Below are 17,182 nucleotides of genomic sequence, written 5' to 3' on the forward strand. Positions count from 1 at the left end.
TGAAGTACTGAAATTCCCACACAAGAAAGTTGTTTCTTAACGTTCTTGGAACAATTTAAGAACATGACTTTAAAAAGAACCATGAGGAAACGTTACAGTATGCGAAGTACTGAAATTCACCAGGAAGAACTTTGTTTCTTAATGTTCTTTGAACTATTTGAGAACATTCCTAATGTCAAACCAATTGGAGAACATTCTTAGAACATGAACAAAATGTAAATTAAATGTAACTATGTTTTAACTTTTAGTAAACATTCTTTTAAAGGAATGAAATACAAAAAAAAGTATGTTTTTTTGTCAAGTTCCTTAAATGTGTTGAGAATGTTCCAAAGCCAAGCCACTATCAGTTCATTAGAGTTGCCTTTTTGTTCATTCTCCTGCCCATCCCCCAAAAAACTTAATGTGAAAAAGTCGATTTTCAGTCCGGGCCTGATATTCTAAGAGTTGATTTGGGTTGGGTCGGCCCGGGCTTATGGTTTGCGCAACATTGCAACCTATGTTTGAGGTCAACGCCTGGCCGTGGCTGTGTGAGAAGCGAGCCTGTATCTCTGAATGAGAATGAGATTCACTTTATATGATCCCTCTCCTTTTCCCTGCTCTGATAGACATGAGTCTGCAACTCTCATCTCTCCAGCGTTGCACTTGGTCATTTATTTCCTGATAGAATCATAGCTTTAGCACCCCTGATAAATTGAAATGAATTTGCTAAAGTTATAGAATAACTGCTGTCTGTTCAGAAAGAAATGAAGTCATTCCCAATAGCCTACTACACCATGAGAAGGCCTGTAATTTAGCCACGGACGATCAATAACTTGTTTTTTACAAAGCCTAGCTGTGGATTGTGTGCAGCCCAATAACAAGGCATAGCCTACAGTTGGGAACGTACTGCAAATCTGTCAGTGAACAGCATGCAGACAAAACAGGCCTTTCCCAATATTTCAAATACAATTGCGGGAAAACAAAGGTTGGAAAGCAAATGGCTCCTGCTGAAAAGTGAAGACTAATCTGTCTGCTGTAGGCTACCAAAATATTTTATCAACTTCCACATATTGTTTTACAATGTAAAACAAGAGAAAGATAGGCTTTTGGCACGAACGCATCGGCCATCACCGGCGAGTGATCTGCGCATCATTGGGTGAGTCGGTGAAACTGTAAAGCATTTGTAGGACTATAATTTCCTCCTCATATTGCAGCCTACAATATGTGTCTCCACAAGACACGGTCGTTTTATTGATCTCAGATGTTCAGTTTGTCAGTGTCAAAATAGCCTGTCATTTCGATCATTTGGGCGGTATTAAAGATTCTGCCAAAGTCTCCAGTCATGTAAAATGACAAAGAATTGCATGAAATGCGTTTATAAAAGGACACATTTTCCCCTGACCCTAGACTATTAAAAATGGTCCCCATGTGTGCGCGTTCTGGAAGCGCCTCTTACTGCTCTATGCAAATGCTATGATATGCATGCAGTGCTTTATTATAAAGGGGATTTTTATTTTATGCGTTCCGGTCCGTCAGAGCTCCACAGGTCACCCCGTCTGGCGCTCACTTTTTGTTCTGGCACCTCCCGAATTTACAAATGAACCACGGCTCACACCAAGCTCAAAGAAACATACGGTTCTCAGAACTTTGTGTTACCTGTGAACTTCCCTGTAAAAAATCATTTGACTTACCTGGCTAAATAAAGGGTAAACAAACAATACATTTCCTTTGACTGTTTCCTTTGGCAAATGTCGTAAGCATCTTGTGATCAGAGATTAACTCCGTTAAGCTGGGGCACTATTGAGAAGCCGCACAATTACATCAGGAGCTAAATCACATCACAACCTTTTATCAAAAAGTTACTAATCTGCCTATGATATAATAAGAGAGATCTTATCACACGCATGCACACACACACCGATACCTTCCTTCCCACACATACCATCCTTTTCAAAGTAAAAAATGAAGGGTGGCCTTGACGTGCATGTTAACCTCAGCCAGAGAAGAACTGTACGCTCCTAATAAGCTGCTGGAGCACATGCTCTGTCAGAACCTATCACTGCCTTTATCAGGGTCAACACAGACAGGGCTGTCGGTTCACTGGACAGGCCACACTGTAAAGAGGGGCTACGTCCCAAATGACACCCTTTTACCTACATAGAGCACTACTTTTGACCTGAGCCTTTATGAGCCCTGGTCAAAAGTAGTTGTCACGTCCTGACCAGTATAGGGGTTATTTGTTATTGTAGTTTGGTCAGGACGTGGCAGGGGGTGTTTGTTTAGAGTGTTTCGGGGTTTGTTGGGTTATGTTCTTATGTAAGAGGGGTGTTTGTTTTATGTGTTTCAGGGTTTGTGGTTAATGTTCTATGTTAGTATATTTCTATGTTCGTTCTAGTCTTTCTATTTCTATGTTTAGTTAATGGGGTTGACCTTCAATTGGAAGCAGTTGCTCCTCGTTGCTTCTAATTGAAGGTCCTATTTAAGAGGGGTGTTTTTTTTATGGGATTTTGTGGGTAGTTGTTCCTTGTTTAGTGTTTGTGCACCTGACAGGACTGTTTTGTTTTGTTCTTTTTTTGTATACGTATTTATTTGTTTCTCCTTCTTCAAAATAAAAAGAAGATGAGTATACATAGTCCCGCTGCGTTTTGGTCTGATCCTTATGACAACCGTGACAGTAGTGCAATAGATAGGGAATAGGGTGCTGTTTGGGAAGGACACGAGGCCGTTGATTTAGCGTCACAGCTTGAATGCAGACAACAATCCCTTTCTCAGACGAAAGCCTCAGACCGTCTCGATTTAAGGGCCATGTGTGTGACTGAAGAGTCTTTGAACTTGATCTGATGACAGAGCGTGTGTTGTGAAGCGATTGGGGGGGTACTCTTTCAGTTGTGACAAAGGAGACACTCACAGTAGCTGCTGGGTAATTTGATATTGAGTAGGATGCATAGGGAGTCTATCAGCTGCAGCTCCAAACCTCCCGTTGGTCTGGATGGAGAAGAGTCACTGTGACCACTGTGAGAAATTAATTGACACATGAACCAATGCAAAAAAAAAAAAATTAAGTCGAAAGACATAAAACATGCCCCACAGGATGATGTGTGTGGATACAGTAGACCTGAGCCTTCCTAGGCCTAATGACTCTCCCCTCTCTTCCTCTTGTTGGGATCATGTCCATTGTTATCTCAAGGCTCCAGACAAATGGTATTGGAGACTGGTACCTTTAAGTCCATCTATCAGCCTCTCCCCCAGACCCCCCCCCCCCCCTCCTTCCCACAAACTCCCTAATCCCTTTCCCCTGGCCCCTTACCCCTACCCTATCCCACGTGCAGCCCTGTCTATCACCCCTACCCTCCAATGATGTTCTGCCCCCTTCCTTCCCTCTTACATCCCATGTTGTTTGTTAGAACGACTGTATAACATCTGTATATGGATGCTCATACTGCACCTCAATGCTAGTACAGCACAACCATATGTAAATAACCCACTATATCACACAAAATGCTAAAACACACACCAGACAAAACCCAACTCAACACCCAAAGCTCTCCTCTCTCTGTTTGAAAAATTTCACCACTCTTTCTTCTAGTAAAGTAATGGATGCCCGGCCTGTTCCTTTTATTAAAGGTCAGACTGGGAGCAGACAGGGGGACCAGTTGTTGTACTGGTGCGGCACCGGTGTGTTTTATAGGCTCTGAGAGAGACAAATCTACAACTATAACGTATTCCCTCTGTCAGAACAGCTTATTAAACTGTAAATCATCCCCCTGCCCTTATCCTTACCCAAATCATTAAGGGGGAAAGCACAATGTGACCCTGGATCAGATCAGCGAACCTAATCTTACCTCCATCCAGTCAACACTGCAGGACACCATAGTACAGGAGATTTATATTGGTTGGATACTGTAGCACAGTAGATGTATCAGGTCGTAACAGTTAATGTAGGAACATGAGACTAGTGTAAATCACTAGATGATATAGGGACATTCAGACTCAGTCACACCTTAGTGTAATTACAGTACACGAACTCCAAACCCAGTGGAAGTGTAGCCTTGGTGCTGTTTTTTGCATTCGACAACGATACAGGATCTTTGCCGTAGAGGACAATGTCAAGTAGCCTATAAAGATGGCGTTGGTCGATTCGTCAAAGTCTCCACAGTCTGTTTTCTTTGCATGCAGCGACACCACACTACCTGTTTAGTTGAGTCTGAACCCTCCGATGCTTGAATAACCCCAGACTAAACTACTCTATGAGGTGTGTGAGTCTGAACCCTCTGATGCTTGAATAACCCCAGACTAAACTACTCTATGAGGTGTGTGAGTCTGAACCCTCTGATGCTTGAATAACCCCAGACTAAACTACTCTATGAGGTGTGTGAGTCTGAACCCTCCGCTGCTTGAATAACCCCAGACTAAACTACTGTATGAGGTGTGTGAGTCTGAACCCTCCGATGCTTGAATAACCCCAAACTAAACTACTGTATGAGGTGTGTGAGTCTGAACCCTCCGATGCTTGAATAACCCCAGACTAAACTACTGTATGAGGTGTGTGAGTCTGAACCCTCCGATGCTTGAATAACCCCAGACTAAACTACTCTATGAGGTGTGTGTGTGTGTGTGTGTGTGTGTGTGTGTGTGTGTGTGTGTGTGTGTGTGTGTGTGTGTGTGTGTGTGTGTGTGTGTGTGTGTGTGTGTGTGTGTGTGTGTGTGTGTGTGTGTGGAGCCTATATATACATAGCCACACATACCTCTCCTTGCTCTGATTCCATAGATTAACTGTATATCACTGACCCGTAATCTCTCTCTGTTGTTGCCATGGCTGCAGGCGCGCTATAGGAGGGAGCATGCTAAGCAGAGGTCAGCTCCCTCCCTCCCCCTGGTGGACAATCTGCTAAAGGACAACACAGACGGCTGTGCCCTGGCCGCACTCATCCACTTCTACTGCCCAACGTCTGTCAGACTGGAAGGTACAAGAGGGTTATCATACCACGTCATACCTGTAGCCTTCTCTGGTTGGCCTACTTTATACTAATAGTTTACAGTAACAGCATCTGTTATAGCTCACACTCACTCAGAATGGTAAGTACATTAGGCTGCCGTTACACAAGTGATTGACCAGAATCTGATGAGCATAGGGGCCTTCATTCACAGCAAACTATATATTTTCTAGAAACATGGTAGCTACAAGGTTACATAATGCATACAACAACTGTTTAAGTATTACAGAGGGACTCTTTGGGCACAGAATCATCTTAGGGCTCAACAAATTATTGTAAGTGGAAAACATGACCAGTAGTATCAACAGCTATATTGTTTTAAACATTAGACATACAGTACCAGTCCAAAGTTTGGACACACCTACTTATTGCAGGGTTTTTCTTTATTTTGACTATTTTCTACATTGTATAATAATAGTGAAGACATCAAACTATGAAATTACACATATGGAATCATGTAGTAACCAAAAAAGTGTTGATGACAGATTTGCACACTCTTGGCATTCTCTCAACCAGCTTTGTGAGGTAGTCACCGGGAATGCATTTCAATTAACTGGTGTCCCTTGTTAAAAGTTAATTTGTGGAATTTCTTTCCTTCTTAATACGTTTGAGCCAGTTGTGTTGTGACAAGTTAGGGGTGGTATACAGAAGATAGCCCTATTTGGTAAATGACCAAGTCCATATTATGGCAAGAACAGCTCAAATAATCAAAGAGAAACAACAGTCCATCATTACTTTAAGACATGAAGGTCAGTCATTGCAGAACATTTCAAGAACTTTGAATGTTTCTTCAAGTGCAGTTGCAAAAACCATCAAGCGCTATGATGAAACTGGCTCTCATGAGGACCACCACAGGAAAGGAAGATGCAGAGTTACCTCTGCTGCAGAGGATAAGTTTATTAGAGTTACCAGCCTCAGATTGCAGCCCAAATAAATGCTTCACAGAGTTCAAGTAACAGGCTGTATCACATCCAGCCATGATTGGGAGTCCCATAGGGCGGCGCACAATTGGCCCAGCATCGTCCGGTTTTGGCCGGGGTAGGACGTCATTGTAAATAAGAATTTGTTCTTAACTGACTTGCCTAGTTAAATAAAGGTAAACCCCCCCCCAAAAAAAAACTGACATCTCAACATCAACTGTTCAGAGGAGACTGCGTGAATCAGGCCTTACACCAGGAACGCACAATCCCTCCATCAGTGCTCAGACTGTCCGCAATAGGCTGAGAGAGGCTGGACTGAGGGCTTGTAAGCCTGTTGTAAGGCAGGTCCTCACCAGACGTCAACGGCAACCATGTCACTTATGGGCACAAACCCATCGTCGCTGGACCAGACAGGACTGGCAAAAAGTGCTCTTCACTGACGAGTCGCGGTTTTGTCTCACCGGGGGGATGGTCGGATTCGCATTTATCGTCAAAGGAATGAGCGTTATACTGAGGCCTGCACTCTGGAGCGGGATCGATTTGGAGGTGGAGGGTCCGTCATGGTCTGGGGCGGTGTGTCACAGCATCATCGGACTGAGCTTGTTGTCATTGCAGGCAATCTCAACGCTGTGCGTTACATGGAAGACATCCTCCTCCCTCATGTGGTACCCTTTCTGTAGGCTCATCCTGACATGACCCTCCAGCATGACAATGCCACCAGCCATTAGGCTCATTCTGTGCGTGATTTCCTGCAAGACAGAAATGTCATTGTTCTGCCATTGCCAGCGAAGAGCCCGGATCTCAATCTCATTGAGCACGTCTGGGACCTGTTGAATCGGAGGGTGAGGGCTACGGCCTTTCCCCCCAGAAATGTCCGGGAACTTGCAGGTGCCTTGGTGGAAGAGTGGGGTAACATCTCACAGCAACAACTGGCAAATCTAGTGCAGTCCATGAGGAGGAAATGCACTGCAGTACTTAATGCAGCTGTTGGCAACACCAGATACTGACTGTTACTTTTTTGACCCCCCCTTTGTTCAGGGACACATTATTATATTTCTCTTAGTCACATGTCTGTGGAACTTGTTCAGTTTATGTCTCAGTTGTTGAATCTTTTTATGTTCATACAAATATTTACACGTTAAGTTTGCTGAAAATAAACGCAGTTGACAGTGAGAGGACGTTTCTTTTTTTGCTGAGTTTATAAATGTATGGACGAGCAATGTCAGAGCGGCATAGACTAAGATGCAGTAGAATAGTATAGAATATAGTATATAGATATTGGATGAGTAATGCAAGATATGTAAACATTATTAAAGTGTTAGTGTTCCATTTATTAATGTGGCCAATGAATTCAAGTCTGTGCATATTGGCAGTAGCCTCTCTGTGCTAGTGATGGCTATTTAACAGTCTGATGGACTTGAGATAGAAGCTGTTTTTCAGTCTCTCGGTCCCAGCTTTGATGCACCTGTACTGTCCCAGCTTTGATGCATCTGTGGTTGTTGTCCTTGATGATCTATTTGGCCTTCCGGTGACATCGGGTGCTGTAGGTGTCCTGGAGAGCAGAGAGTTTGCCCCCGGTGATGCGTTGTGCAGACTGCACCACCCTCTGGTGAGCCCTGCGGTTGTGGGTGGTGCAGTTGCCGTACCAGGCTGTGATACAGCCCGACAGGATGCACTCAATTGTGCATTTGTAAAAGTCTGTGTGGGTTTTAGGTGACAAGCCAAATTTCTTCAGCCTCCATTTCAGTTTGTCAGTGATGTGTACGCCGAGGAACTTAAAACTTTCCACCTTCTCCACCGCTGTCCCGTCGATGTGGATAGGCGGTGCTCCCTCTGCTGTTTCCTGAAGTCCACGATCATCTCCTTTGTTTTGTTGACGTTGAGTGAGAGGTTATTTTCCTCGGACCACACTCCCAGAGCCCTCACCTCCTCCCTGTAGGCTGTCTCATCGTTGTTGGTAATCAAGCCTACTACTGTGTCGTCTGCAAAGGGTGGCTACTTTGAAGAATCTAAATCTAAATTAATGTAAATGTGTTCATTTGTTTAACTCTTTTTGGGTTACTACATGATTCCATATGTGTTATTTCATAGTTTTGATGTCATCACTGTTCAAACTTTTGACTGGTACTGTAAATACAACTGAACAGTGATTTTCCCGACAGTTTGACCTCCCGATCCGTTCTGAGACAATGACCCCTGACCCTGATATGACTCCAACTGATAGGAATACCCCTTATCACCATGACTGCAGTCTAACAGACTAGCTTAGACTAGCTACAACACAGAATAGTTAACACACACACACACACAGAGACAGAATAGCCTCTTACATCTAGACGTTCCGCTAGCGGAACACCTGCTCCAATATCCAATGATAGGCGTGGCGCGAATTACAAATTCCTCAAAAATACAAAAACTTCAATTTTTCAAACATATGACTATTTTACAGCATTTTAAAGACAAGACTCTCCTTTATCTAACCACACTGTCCGATTTCAAAAAGGCTTTACAGCGAAAGCAAAACATTAGATTATGTCAGCAGAGTACCCAGCCAGAAATAATCAGACACCCATTTTTCAAGCTAGCATATAATGTCACAAAAAACAGAACGACAGCTAAATGCAGCACTAACCTTTGATGATCTTCATCAGATGACATTTTTACATTTACATTTTAGTCCTTTAGCAGACGCTCTTATCCAGAGCAACTTACAGTAGTGAATGCATACATTTCATACATTTTTTTTCTGTGCTGGCCCCCCGTGGGAATCAAACCCACAACCCTGGTGTTGCAAACACCATGCTCTACCAACTGAGCTATAGGGAAGGACGCCTAGGACATTATGTTATACAATACATGCATGTTTTGTTCAATCAAGTTCATATTTATATCAAAAACCAGCTTTTTACATTAGCATGTGACGTTCAGAACTAGCATTCCCACCGAACACTTCCGGTGAATTTACTAAATTACTCACGATAAACGTTCACAAAAAACATAACAATTATTTTAAGAATTATAGATACAGAACTCCTTTGTGCAATCAAGGTGTCCGATTTTAAAATAGCTTTTCGGTGAAAGCACATTTTGCAATATTCTGTGTAGATAGCTATTTTGACACCCACCAAGTTTAGCCCTGACCAAACTCCGATTTACTATTAGAAAAGTTTGATTACCTTTGGTGTTCTTCGTCAGAATGCACTCCCAGGACTTCTACTTCAATAACAAATGTTGGTTTGGTTCAAAATAATCCATAGTTATATCCAAATAGCGGCGTTTTGTTCGTGCGTTCAAGACACTATCCAAGGGTGACAAAGGGTCACGCGCACGACGCATTTCGTGACAAAAAAAATCTAAATATTCCATTACCGTACTTCGAAGCATGTCAACCGCTGTTTAAAATCAATTTTTATGCCATTTTTCTCGTAAAAAAGCGATAATATTCCGACCGGGAGTGGTGGTTTTCATTCACAGTCGAAAGAATAAAAACATGGAGTCAACTCGTGCACGAGCCTGAGTCTCATAGTACTGTGACCGGCCACTATCCAAACGCGCTACTGTTTTTCAGCCAGAGCCTGCAAAGCCACGATTCAGCTTTTTGCCGCCTTCTGAGAGCCCATGGGAGCCGTAGGAAGTGTCACGTAACAGCAGAGATCCCCTGTATTGGATAGAGATAATCAAGAAGGCCAAGAAATGGTCAGACAGGGTACTTCCTGTACAGAATCTTCTCAGGTTTTGGCCTGCCAAATGAGTTCTGTTATACTCACAGACACCATTCAAACAGTTTTAGAAACTTTGGAGTGTTTTCTATCCAAAGCTAATAATTATATGCATATTCTAGTTTCTGGGCAGGAGTAATAATCAGATTAAATCGGGTACGTTTTTTATCCGGCGAAAATACTGCCCCCTAGCCATAACAGGTTATCCACTATCCTGCCCAGTAGGTATGATATGAAAAAATGCTGTTGGAAAGAAGATTAGCCCCTAGTGATGAAGTCAATGTTTACAATTTCATCAATACTGTCCAAAGGGTCCATAAGGTTCAGGTTTATTCAATGACATATGTTATTCAATGGTAACGGCGTCAATAGAAGACACCAAGGGTTGTGGTTTTTGAATCCTGCTGGGGCTACCCATACGTAAAAAAATATATGCACACATGACTGTAAGTCTCTTTGGATAAAAGTGTCTGCTAAACGGCATATATTATTATTAAATGATTAAACCTGAGGGATTTACATAACATGAGAGAGAGAAGGAGTCTGTTGAGACAGTACCCAGTGATCCAGCCTCCACCCACTGTTCTAAAAATGCCCCAGGGCCAGGCTAAAATGTGATTGGTCAGTAATGTGACGGCAGCACAGTCCTCTAGACAGAGGACAACCGTTGACTGTTATTTTTTTAAAGATAAACATTGCCGCTCCCCTTCTGTGAGTGCCCAGTCATATATAGATGTCTCTGTGTGCTAGAATGGGATACTGTAAAGAAGGATTGGATAGTGAAGGAATATTCTAGAACACGGCAATTTTTAACAGTACATGTGACCCAGCTGTGACAATCGTTTCATTCATTTCCATTTCAATGAAAGCTCCATTTGGCTCCCATTGTGGAAATGCTGTACTTCCTGCAGAATCTGGTAAACTGATGACATCACTGTCCAATCCTTCTTCAGCTCGTTCTAGTCTGCGTGGGCTCTCCCCATAATGACATCACCATCTCTGTTCCTCTGTGTACTCTCCCCTGCCTTCAAGCCTTGCCTTCTCTGACCATTATTCTGGCCAAACACTACAAATAATACTAAGTATTTTATAAAAGGAACATTTATAATAAAATAACAACCATAAAAAGAAATCAAAAATCTGACCAGTGCGCCTAAAAAACAGAAAAGCCATTGATGCACAGCTGAAGCTTTTCAAATCCATGCGAATCCAACCCCTGAAGACAGAAACACTAACCCCGCCCCATGCTCTCTCCTCTCCCCGCCCCTCCAGATATCTGTCTGAAGGAGACCATGTCGCTGGCTGACAGTCTGTACAACCTGCAGCTGGTGCAGGAGTTCTGTAGGGACAACCTCAACCACTGCTGCCACTTCTCCCTGGAGGACATGCTCTATGCCCACTCTTCCATCAAGGTAGGACCATGGGGAACAGAAGGGGGGCTGGGGGGGCTAATGGGGGGGACAGGGTAGGGGTATGGGGGAATAGGAAGGGAGGGAGGCTGTGGGCGACAGGGGAAGAGGTCTGGGAGGACAGGGATGGAGGCTGTGGGGGACAGGGGAATAGGTCTGGGGGGACATGGAGGCTGTGTGGGACAGGGGTCTGGGGGACAGGAGGGGAGGCTGGGGGGACATGGGAGGGGCCAAGACTTGGTTAGTTGGGTAGGGAGGGAAATGGGGTGTTGACATTGGAGGTAAAGTATACAGTTGAAGTCGGAAGTTAACATACACTTAGGTTGGGGTCATTAAAACTCGTTTTTCAACCACTTCACAAATGTCTTGTTAACAAACTATAGTTTTGGCAAGTTGGTTAGGACATCTACTTTGTTCATGATACAATAATTTTTTCCAACAATTGTTTACAGACAAATTATTTCACTTATAATTCACTGTATCACAATTCTAGTGGGTCAGAAGTTTACATACACTAAGTTGACTGTGCCTTTAAACAGCTTGGAAAATTATGTCATGGCTTTAGAGGCTTCTGATAGGCTAATTGGCATCATTTGAGTCAACTGGAGGTGTACCTGTGAATGTATTTCAAGGCCTACCTTCAAACTCAGTGCCTCCTTGCTTGACATCATGGGAAAATCAAAAGAAATCAGCCAAGACCTCAGAAAGAAAATTGTAGACCTCCACAAGTCTGGTTCATCCTTGGGAGCAATTTCCAAACGCCTGCAGGTACCACGTTCATCTGTACAAACAATAGTACGCAAGTATAAACACCATGGGACCACGCAGCCGTCATACCGCTCAGGAACGAGACAAGTTCTGTCTCCTAGAGATGAACGTACTTTGGTGCGAAAAGTGCAAATCAATCCCAGAACAACAGCAACGGACCTTGTGAAGATGCTGGAGGAAACAAGTACAAAAGTATCTATATCCACAGTAAAATGAGTCCTATATCGACATAACCTGAAAGGCTGTTCAGCAAGGAAGAAGCCACTGCTCCAAAACCTCCATAAAAAAGCCAGACTACGGTTTGCAACTGCACATGGGGACAAAGATCGTACTTTTTGGAGAAATGTCCTCTGGTCTGATTAAACAAAAATAGAACTGTTTGGCAATAATGACCATCATTATTTTTGGAGGAAAAATATGGATGCTTGCAAGGCGAAGAACACCATCCCAACTGTGAAGCACGGGGGTGGCAGCATCATGTTGTGGGGGTGCTTTGCTGCAGGAGGGACTGGTGCACTTCACAAAATAGATGGCATCATGAGGGAGGAAAATTATGTGGATATATTGAAGCAACATCTCAAGACATCAGTCAGGAAGTTAAAGCTTGGTCGCAAATGGCTCTTCCAAATGGACAATGACCCCAGGCATACTTCAAAGTGGTGGCAAAATGGCTTAAGGACAACAAAGTCAAGGTATTGGAGTTGCCATCACAAAGCCCTGACCTCAAGCCTATAGAAAATTTGTGGGCAGAACTGAAGAAGTGTGTGCGAACAAGGAGGCCTACAAAAATGACTAAGTTGCACCAGCTCTGTCAGGAGGAATGGGCCAAAATTCACCCAACTTATTGTGGGAAGCTTGTGGAAGGCTACCCAAAACATTTGACCAAAGTTAAACAATTTAAAGGCAATGCTACCAAATACTAATTGAGTGTATGTAAACTTCTGACCCACTGGGAATGTGATGAAAGAAATAAAAGCTAAAATAAATAATTCTCTCTACTATTATTCTGACACTTCACATTCTTAAAATGAAGTGGTGATCTTAACTGACCTAAGACAGGGAATTTTTACTAGGATTAAATGTCAGGAATTGTGAAAAACTGAGTTTAAATGTATTTGGCTAAGGTTTATGTAAACTTCCGACTTCAACTGTATATTTACACTGAGTGTACAAAGCATTAAGAACAGCTTCTTAATATTGAGTTGCACCCCCTATTATTTTGCTCTCAGAACAGCCTCAATTCGTCTGGAATAGACTTTACAAGGTGTCGACAGCATTCCACAGGGATGTTGGCCCATGTTGACTCCAATGCTTCCCACAGTTGTGTCAAGTTGGCTGCATGTCCTTTGGGTGGTGGTGGACCATTCTTGATACACACAGGAAACTGTTGAGCATGAAAAACCCAGCAGCGTTACAGCTCTTGACACAAACCGGTGCGCCTGGCACCTATTACCATACCCCGTTCAAAGGCACTTAAATATTTTGTCTTGCCCATTCACCCTCTGAATGGCACACATACACAATCCATGTCTCAATTGTCTCAAGGCTTAAAAATCCTTCTTTAACCTGTCTCCTCCCCTTCATCTACACTGATTGAAGTGGATTTAACAAGTGACATCAATAAGGGATCATAGCTTATTTTCGAATGGGGTAATGATGCATAGGGGGGCATAAGAGGACAGGGAGGGTAGATGTTTTAAATTACTTTTTGGCAAGAATGACTCACGAAGAGGATATTAGTCATTGGTGTTCAACCGGTGTGCCTTGAGGAACTCTCAGGTGTGTGAAAATCATTAGCAAAGGAAAGTCTGATTAGGATTTATTTCTAAATATATGGCTCTGGGCTTAGCTATGCCACAGCCTCTGGTACTGTATGGCTCTGGGATTAGCTATACCACAGACTCTGGTACTGTATGGCTCTGGGCTTAGCTGTACCACAGACTCTGGTACTGTATGGCTCTGGGCTTAGGTATGCCACAGCCTCTGGTACTGTATGGCTCTGGGCTTAGCTATACCACAGCCTCTGGTACTGTATAGCTCTGGGCTTAACTATGCCACAGCCTCTGGTACTGTATGGCTCTGGGCTTAGCTATACCACAGCCTCTGGTACTGTATGGCTCTGGGCTTAGCTATACCACAGACTCTGGTACTGTATGGCTCTGGTACTGTATGGCTCTGGTACTGTATGGCTCTGGGCTTAGCTATACCACAGCCTCTGGTACTGTATGGCTCTGGGCTTAGCTGTACCACAGACTGGTACTGTATGGCTCTGGTCTTAGCTATACCACAGCCTCTGGTACTGTATGGCTCTGGGCTTAGCTATACCACAGCGTCTGGTACTGTATGGCTCTGGGCTTAGCTATACCACAGACTCTGGTACTGTATGGCTCTGGTCTTAGCTATTCCACAGACTCTGGTACTGTATGGCTCTGGTCTTAGCTATACCACAGACTCTGCCATAGAAACAAACGGAGCATGGCTTTGTGTCTGTGGTTGTACCTTTACAAGGCAGAAAACCTTGTCTGTAGCCCAAAGCGTTCAAAACTAAAGACCAAATTTCCGGTGTAAAATGAAAATACAAATAAACCCTATACTAATAGAAAATAGATGGTGTGTACCCACAAGGCGGGAACCACTGTATTAGTGTACTGTACTCTATGTGGGTAGAGGAGATTTGGGTGTGCGTTTTTGTGTAGGAGGGTCAAATGAAAGTATGAGTCACTGTGTGTGTGTGTGTGTGTGTGTGTGTGTGTGTGTGTGTGTGTGTGTGTGTGTGTGTGTGTGTGTGTGTGTGTGTGTGTGTGTGTGTGTGTGTGTGTGTGTGTGTGTGTGGGGGGGGGGGGTTATTCCCGAACAGAAGGGCCAAAATGGGCCAAAGTCTCCCCCTCAGACAAACAGAGGCTGCTTAGAGAGAAGTGTCATGCTACTTTGTCTGTGCCTGCCTCTCCCTGCCTCTCTTGTTCTGTTGTTTTTCCATTTTCTATCAAAGGAAGACAGAACTGTCAGTAAAGAACTGTTGATTATTTATGTGCTACAAAGAATACTGAATGGGTTCTGATTTACTAATCATACATACAGAATTGATCACTTAACTGAGATGCTTTCAGTGTGAGGCAGGACAAAACAGATAGAAAACCATGTAATCTGGCTATAGACCCCCAGAATGCATAGCATGTAGTATAGGACAGTGGGGGCTGCTGACGGGAGGACAGCTCATAATAATGGCTGGAATGGAGTCAATGGAGTGGTATCAAACGCCTGGTTTCCATGTGGTTGATAACATTCCACTGACTCCATTCCAGCCATTATTAAGAGCTTTCCTCACCTCAGCAGCCTCCACTGGTATAGGAACATTAGTCAGAATCAATTAGGATTCTGTCTTTTCCATAGACTGCTTGTTGCTTGTGTGTGTGTGTGTGTGTGTGTGTGTGTGTGTGTGTGTGTGTGTGTGTGTGTGTGTGTGTGTGTGTGTGTGTGTGTGTGTGTGTGTGTGTGTGTGTGTGTGTGTGTGTGTACCAACCTCTTATTGAGTGATACAAACACAACCAAGGGGGTGCACAGGGTCCTTTCAGGTCTAACACACAGACACACACACACACCATGCACTGCTGGGTGTGTATAGAGTTGAAACAGTGCTACAAGTCAGTGTCTCAGACAGGGACAGAGAGTGAGAGAACGGCTCCTGAAGAGCAGCCAAAAGCTGGCAGAGCCAACTCCCATCTGGCCAAACCTCCAGAACCCCTAACCAACCAGCCACAGTGTGTGTGTGGGCGTGTGTGAAAAGGGACACTGTTCACACCCGTTATTTGTGGAGGAGTGTGTTCTAGACTCAAAACTCCACTTGATGTCCAAGAACTATAACAATACAAAGAGAATATCCAAGCAACCATGTTTTGGAATCTAAAGTCCAGTCTTAGTTTTGTGGTCAATGGAGATGCTCTTTTCCGTAGAGAGAGAGAAGCCCAGTCAAAATATGTGGTTTAAAAGGCTCTCTACAAGTGAATGACTCTTCTATGGAGATCTCCAAAGTCTGTTTTTACCATTAAATCATAAAAAGCATAAAATCATATTTGGGTTACACTCTATGGGGTGTGTATTGCACACTAAACTATACCAGATGGTATTTAGTCAGTTCTTCCACTACCCACTAGAAGTTGAGGTAAACATAGCTATATGAGGCTGCCAATAACGCACGCACGCACACACACACACACACACACACACACACACACACACACACACACACACACACAAGGCAGCTCAGAGGCAGCTTTACCTGCTATCCCTGGCCTCAGTCACAGTGCCTTCAGAAAGTATTCACACCCCTTGACTTGTTTCACATTTTGTTGTGTTACAGCCTGAATTCAAAGTTGATTAAATCATCAAAAAAAATATCTCACCCATCTACACACAGTACCCCATAATGACAAAGTGAAATAATGTTTTTAGAAATTATAGCAAATTTATTGAAAATGAAATACAGAACAATCTAATTTACATAAGTATTCACACCCCTGAGTCAATAGATGTTAGAATCACATTTTGGCAGCAATTACAGCTGTGAGTCTTTCTGGGTAAATCTCAAATATTTGCCCATAAATTCCTCAAGCTTTGTCAAGTTGGTTGTTGATCATTGCTTGACAGCCATTTTGAAGACTTGCCATAGATTTTCAAGACGATTTAAGTCAAAACTGACTAGACCACTCAGGGACATTCAATGTCATCTTGGTAAGCAACTCCAGTGTGAATTTGGCCTTGTGCTTTAGGTTATTGTCTTGCTGAAAGGTGAATTAGTTTTGCTGAAAGGTGAATTAATCTCCCAGTGTCTGGTGGAAAGCAGACTGAACAAGGTTTTCCTCTAGGATTTTGTCTGTGCTTAGCCCCCTTCCATTTCATTTTTATCCTGAAAATATGAAGAGTGGTACTCGGTAATGTGTTGTATTGGATTTGCCCAAAACAAATTGTATTCAGGACAAAAAGTTAATTGCTTTTCCACATTTTTTGCAGGATTCCTTTAGTGCCTTGTTGCAAACAGGATTCATGTTTTGTAATATTTGTGTTCTGTACAGGCTTCCTTCTTTTCACTCTGTCAATTGGGTTAGTATTGTGGAGTAACTACAATGTTGCTGAGCCATCCTCAGTTTTCTTCTACCACAGCCATTAAACTCTGTAACTGTTTTAAAGTCACCATTGGCCTCATGGTGAATCCCTGAGCAGTTTCCTTCCTCTGAGTTAGGAAGGATACCTGTAAGAATTTGTTCTTAACTGACTTGCTACATCTTTGTAGTGACTGGGTGTATTGATACAACATTCAAAGTGTAGTTAATAACTTCACCATACTCAAAGGAATATTCTATGTCTGCAAAGGAACATTCTATGTTTTTTTTATCTAC

At 43.2% G+C, this 17,182-nt stretch overlaps 1 protein-coding gene across 3 annotated transcripts in view; it reads left to right on the forward strand.

The window, feature by feature from the left end:
- camsap2b (calmodulin regulated spectrin-associated protein family, member 2b) overlaps positions 1-17,182 on the forward strand; it is a 77,488-nt gene that overhangs the window by 43,510 nt on the left and 16,796 nt on the right. For all 3 annotated transcript variants that reach the window (XM_014192040.2, XM_014192041.2, XM_045714883.1), the window contains exons 5-6: positions 4,802-4,943; positions 10,885-11,024. In XM_014192040.2, coding sequence (XP_014047515.1) covers positions 4,802-4,943; positions 10,885-11,024 — 282 coding nt within the window. The remainder of the gene's footprint in view (positions 1-4,801; positions 4,944-10,884; positions 11,025-17,182) is intronic.

This window comes from Salmo salar, chromosome ssa03 (genome assembly GCF_905237065.1).
Source record: "Salmo salar chromosome ssa03, Ssal_v3.1, whole genome shotgun sequence".
In the NCBI taxonomy this organism is placed as follows: Eukaryota; Metazoa; Chordata; class Actinopteri; order Salmoniformes; family Salmonidae; genus Salmo; species Salmo salar.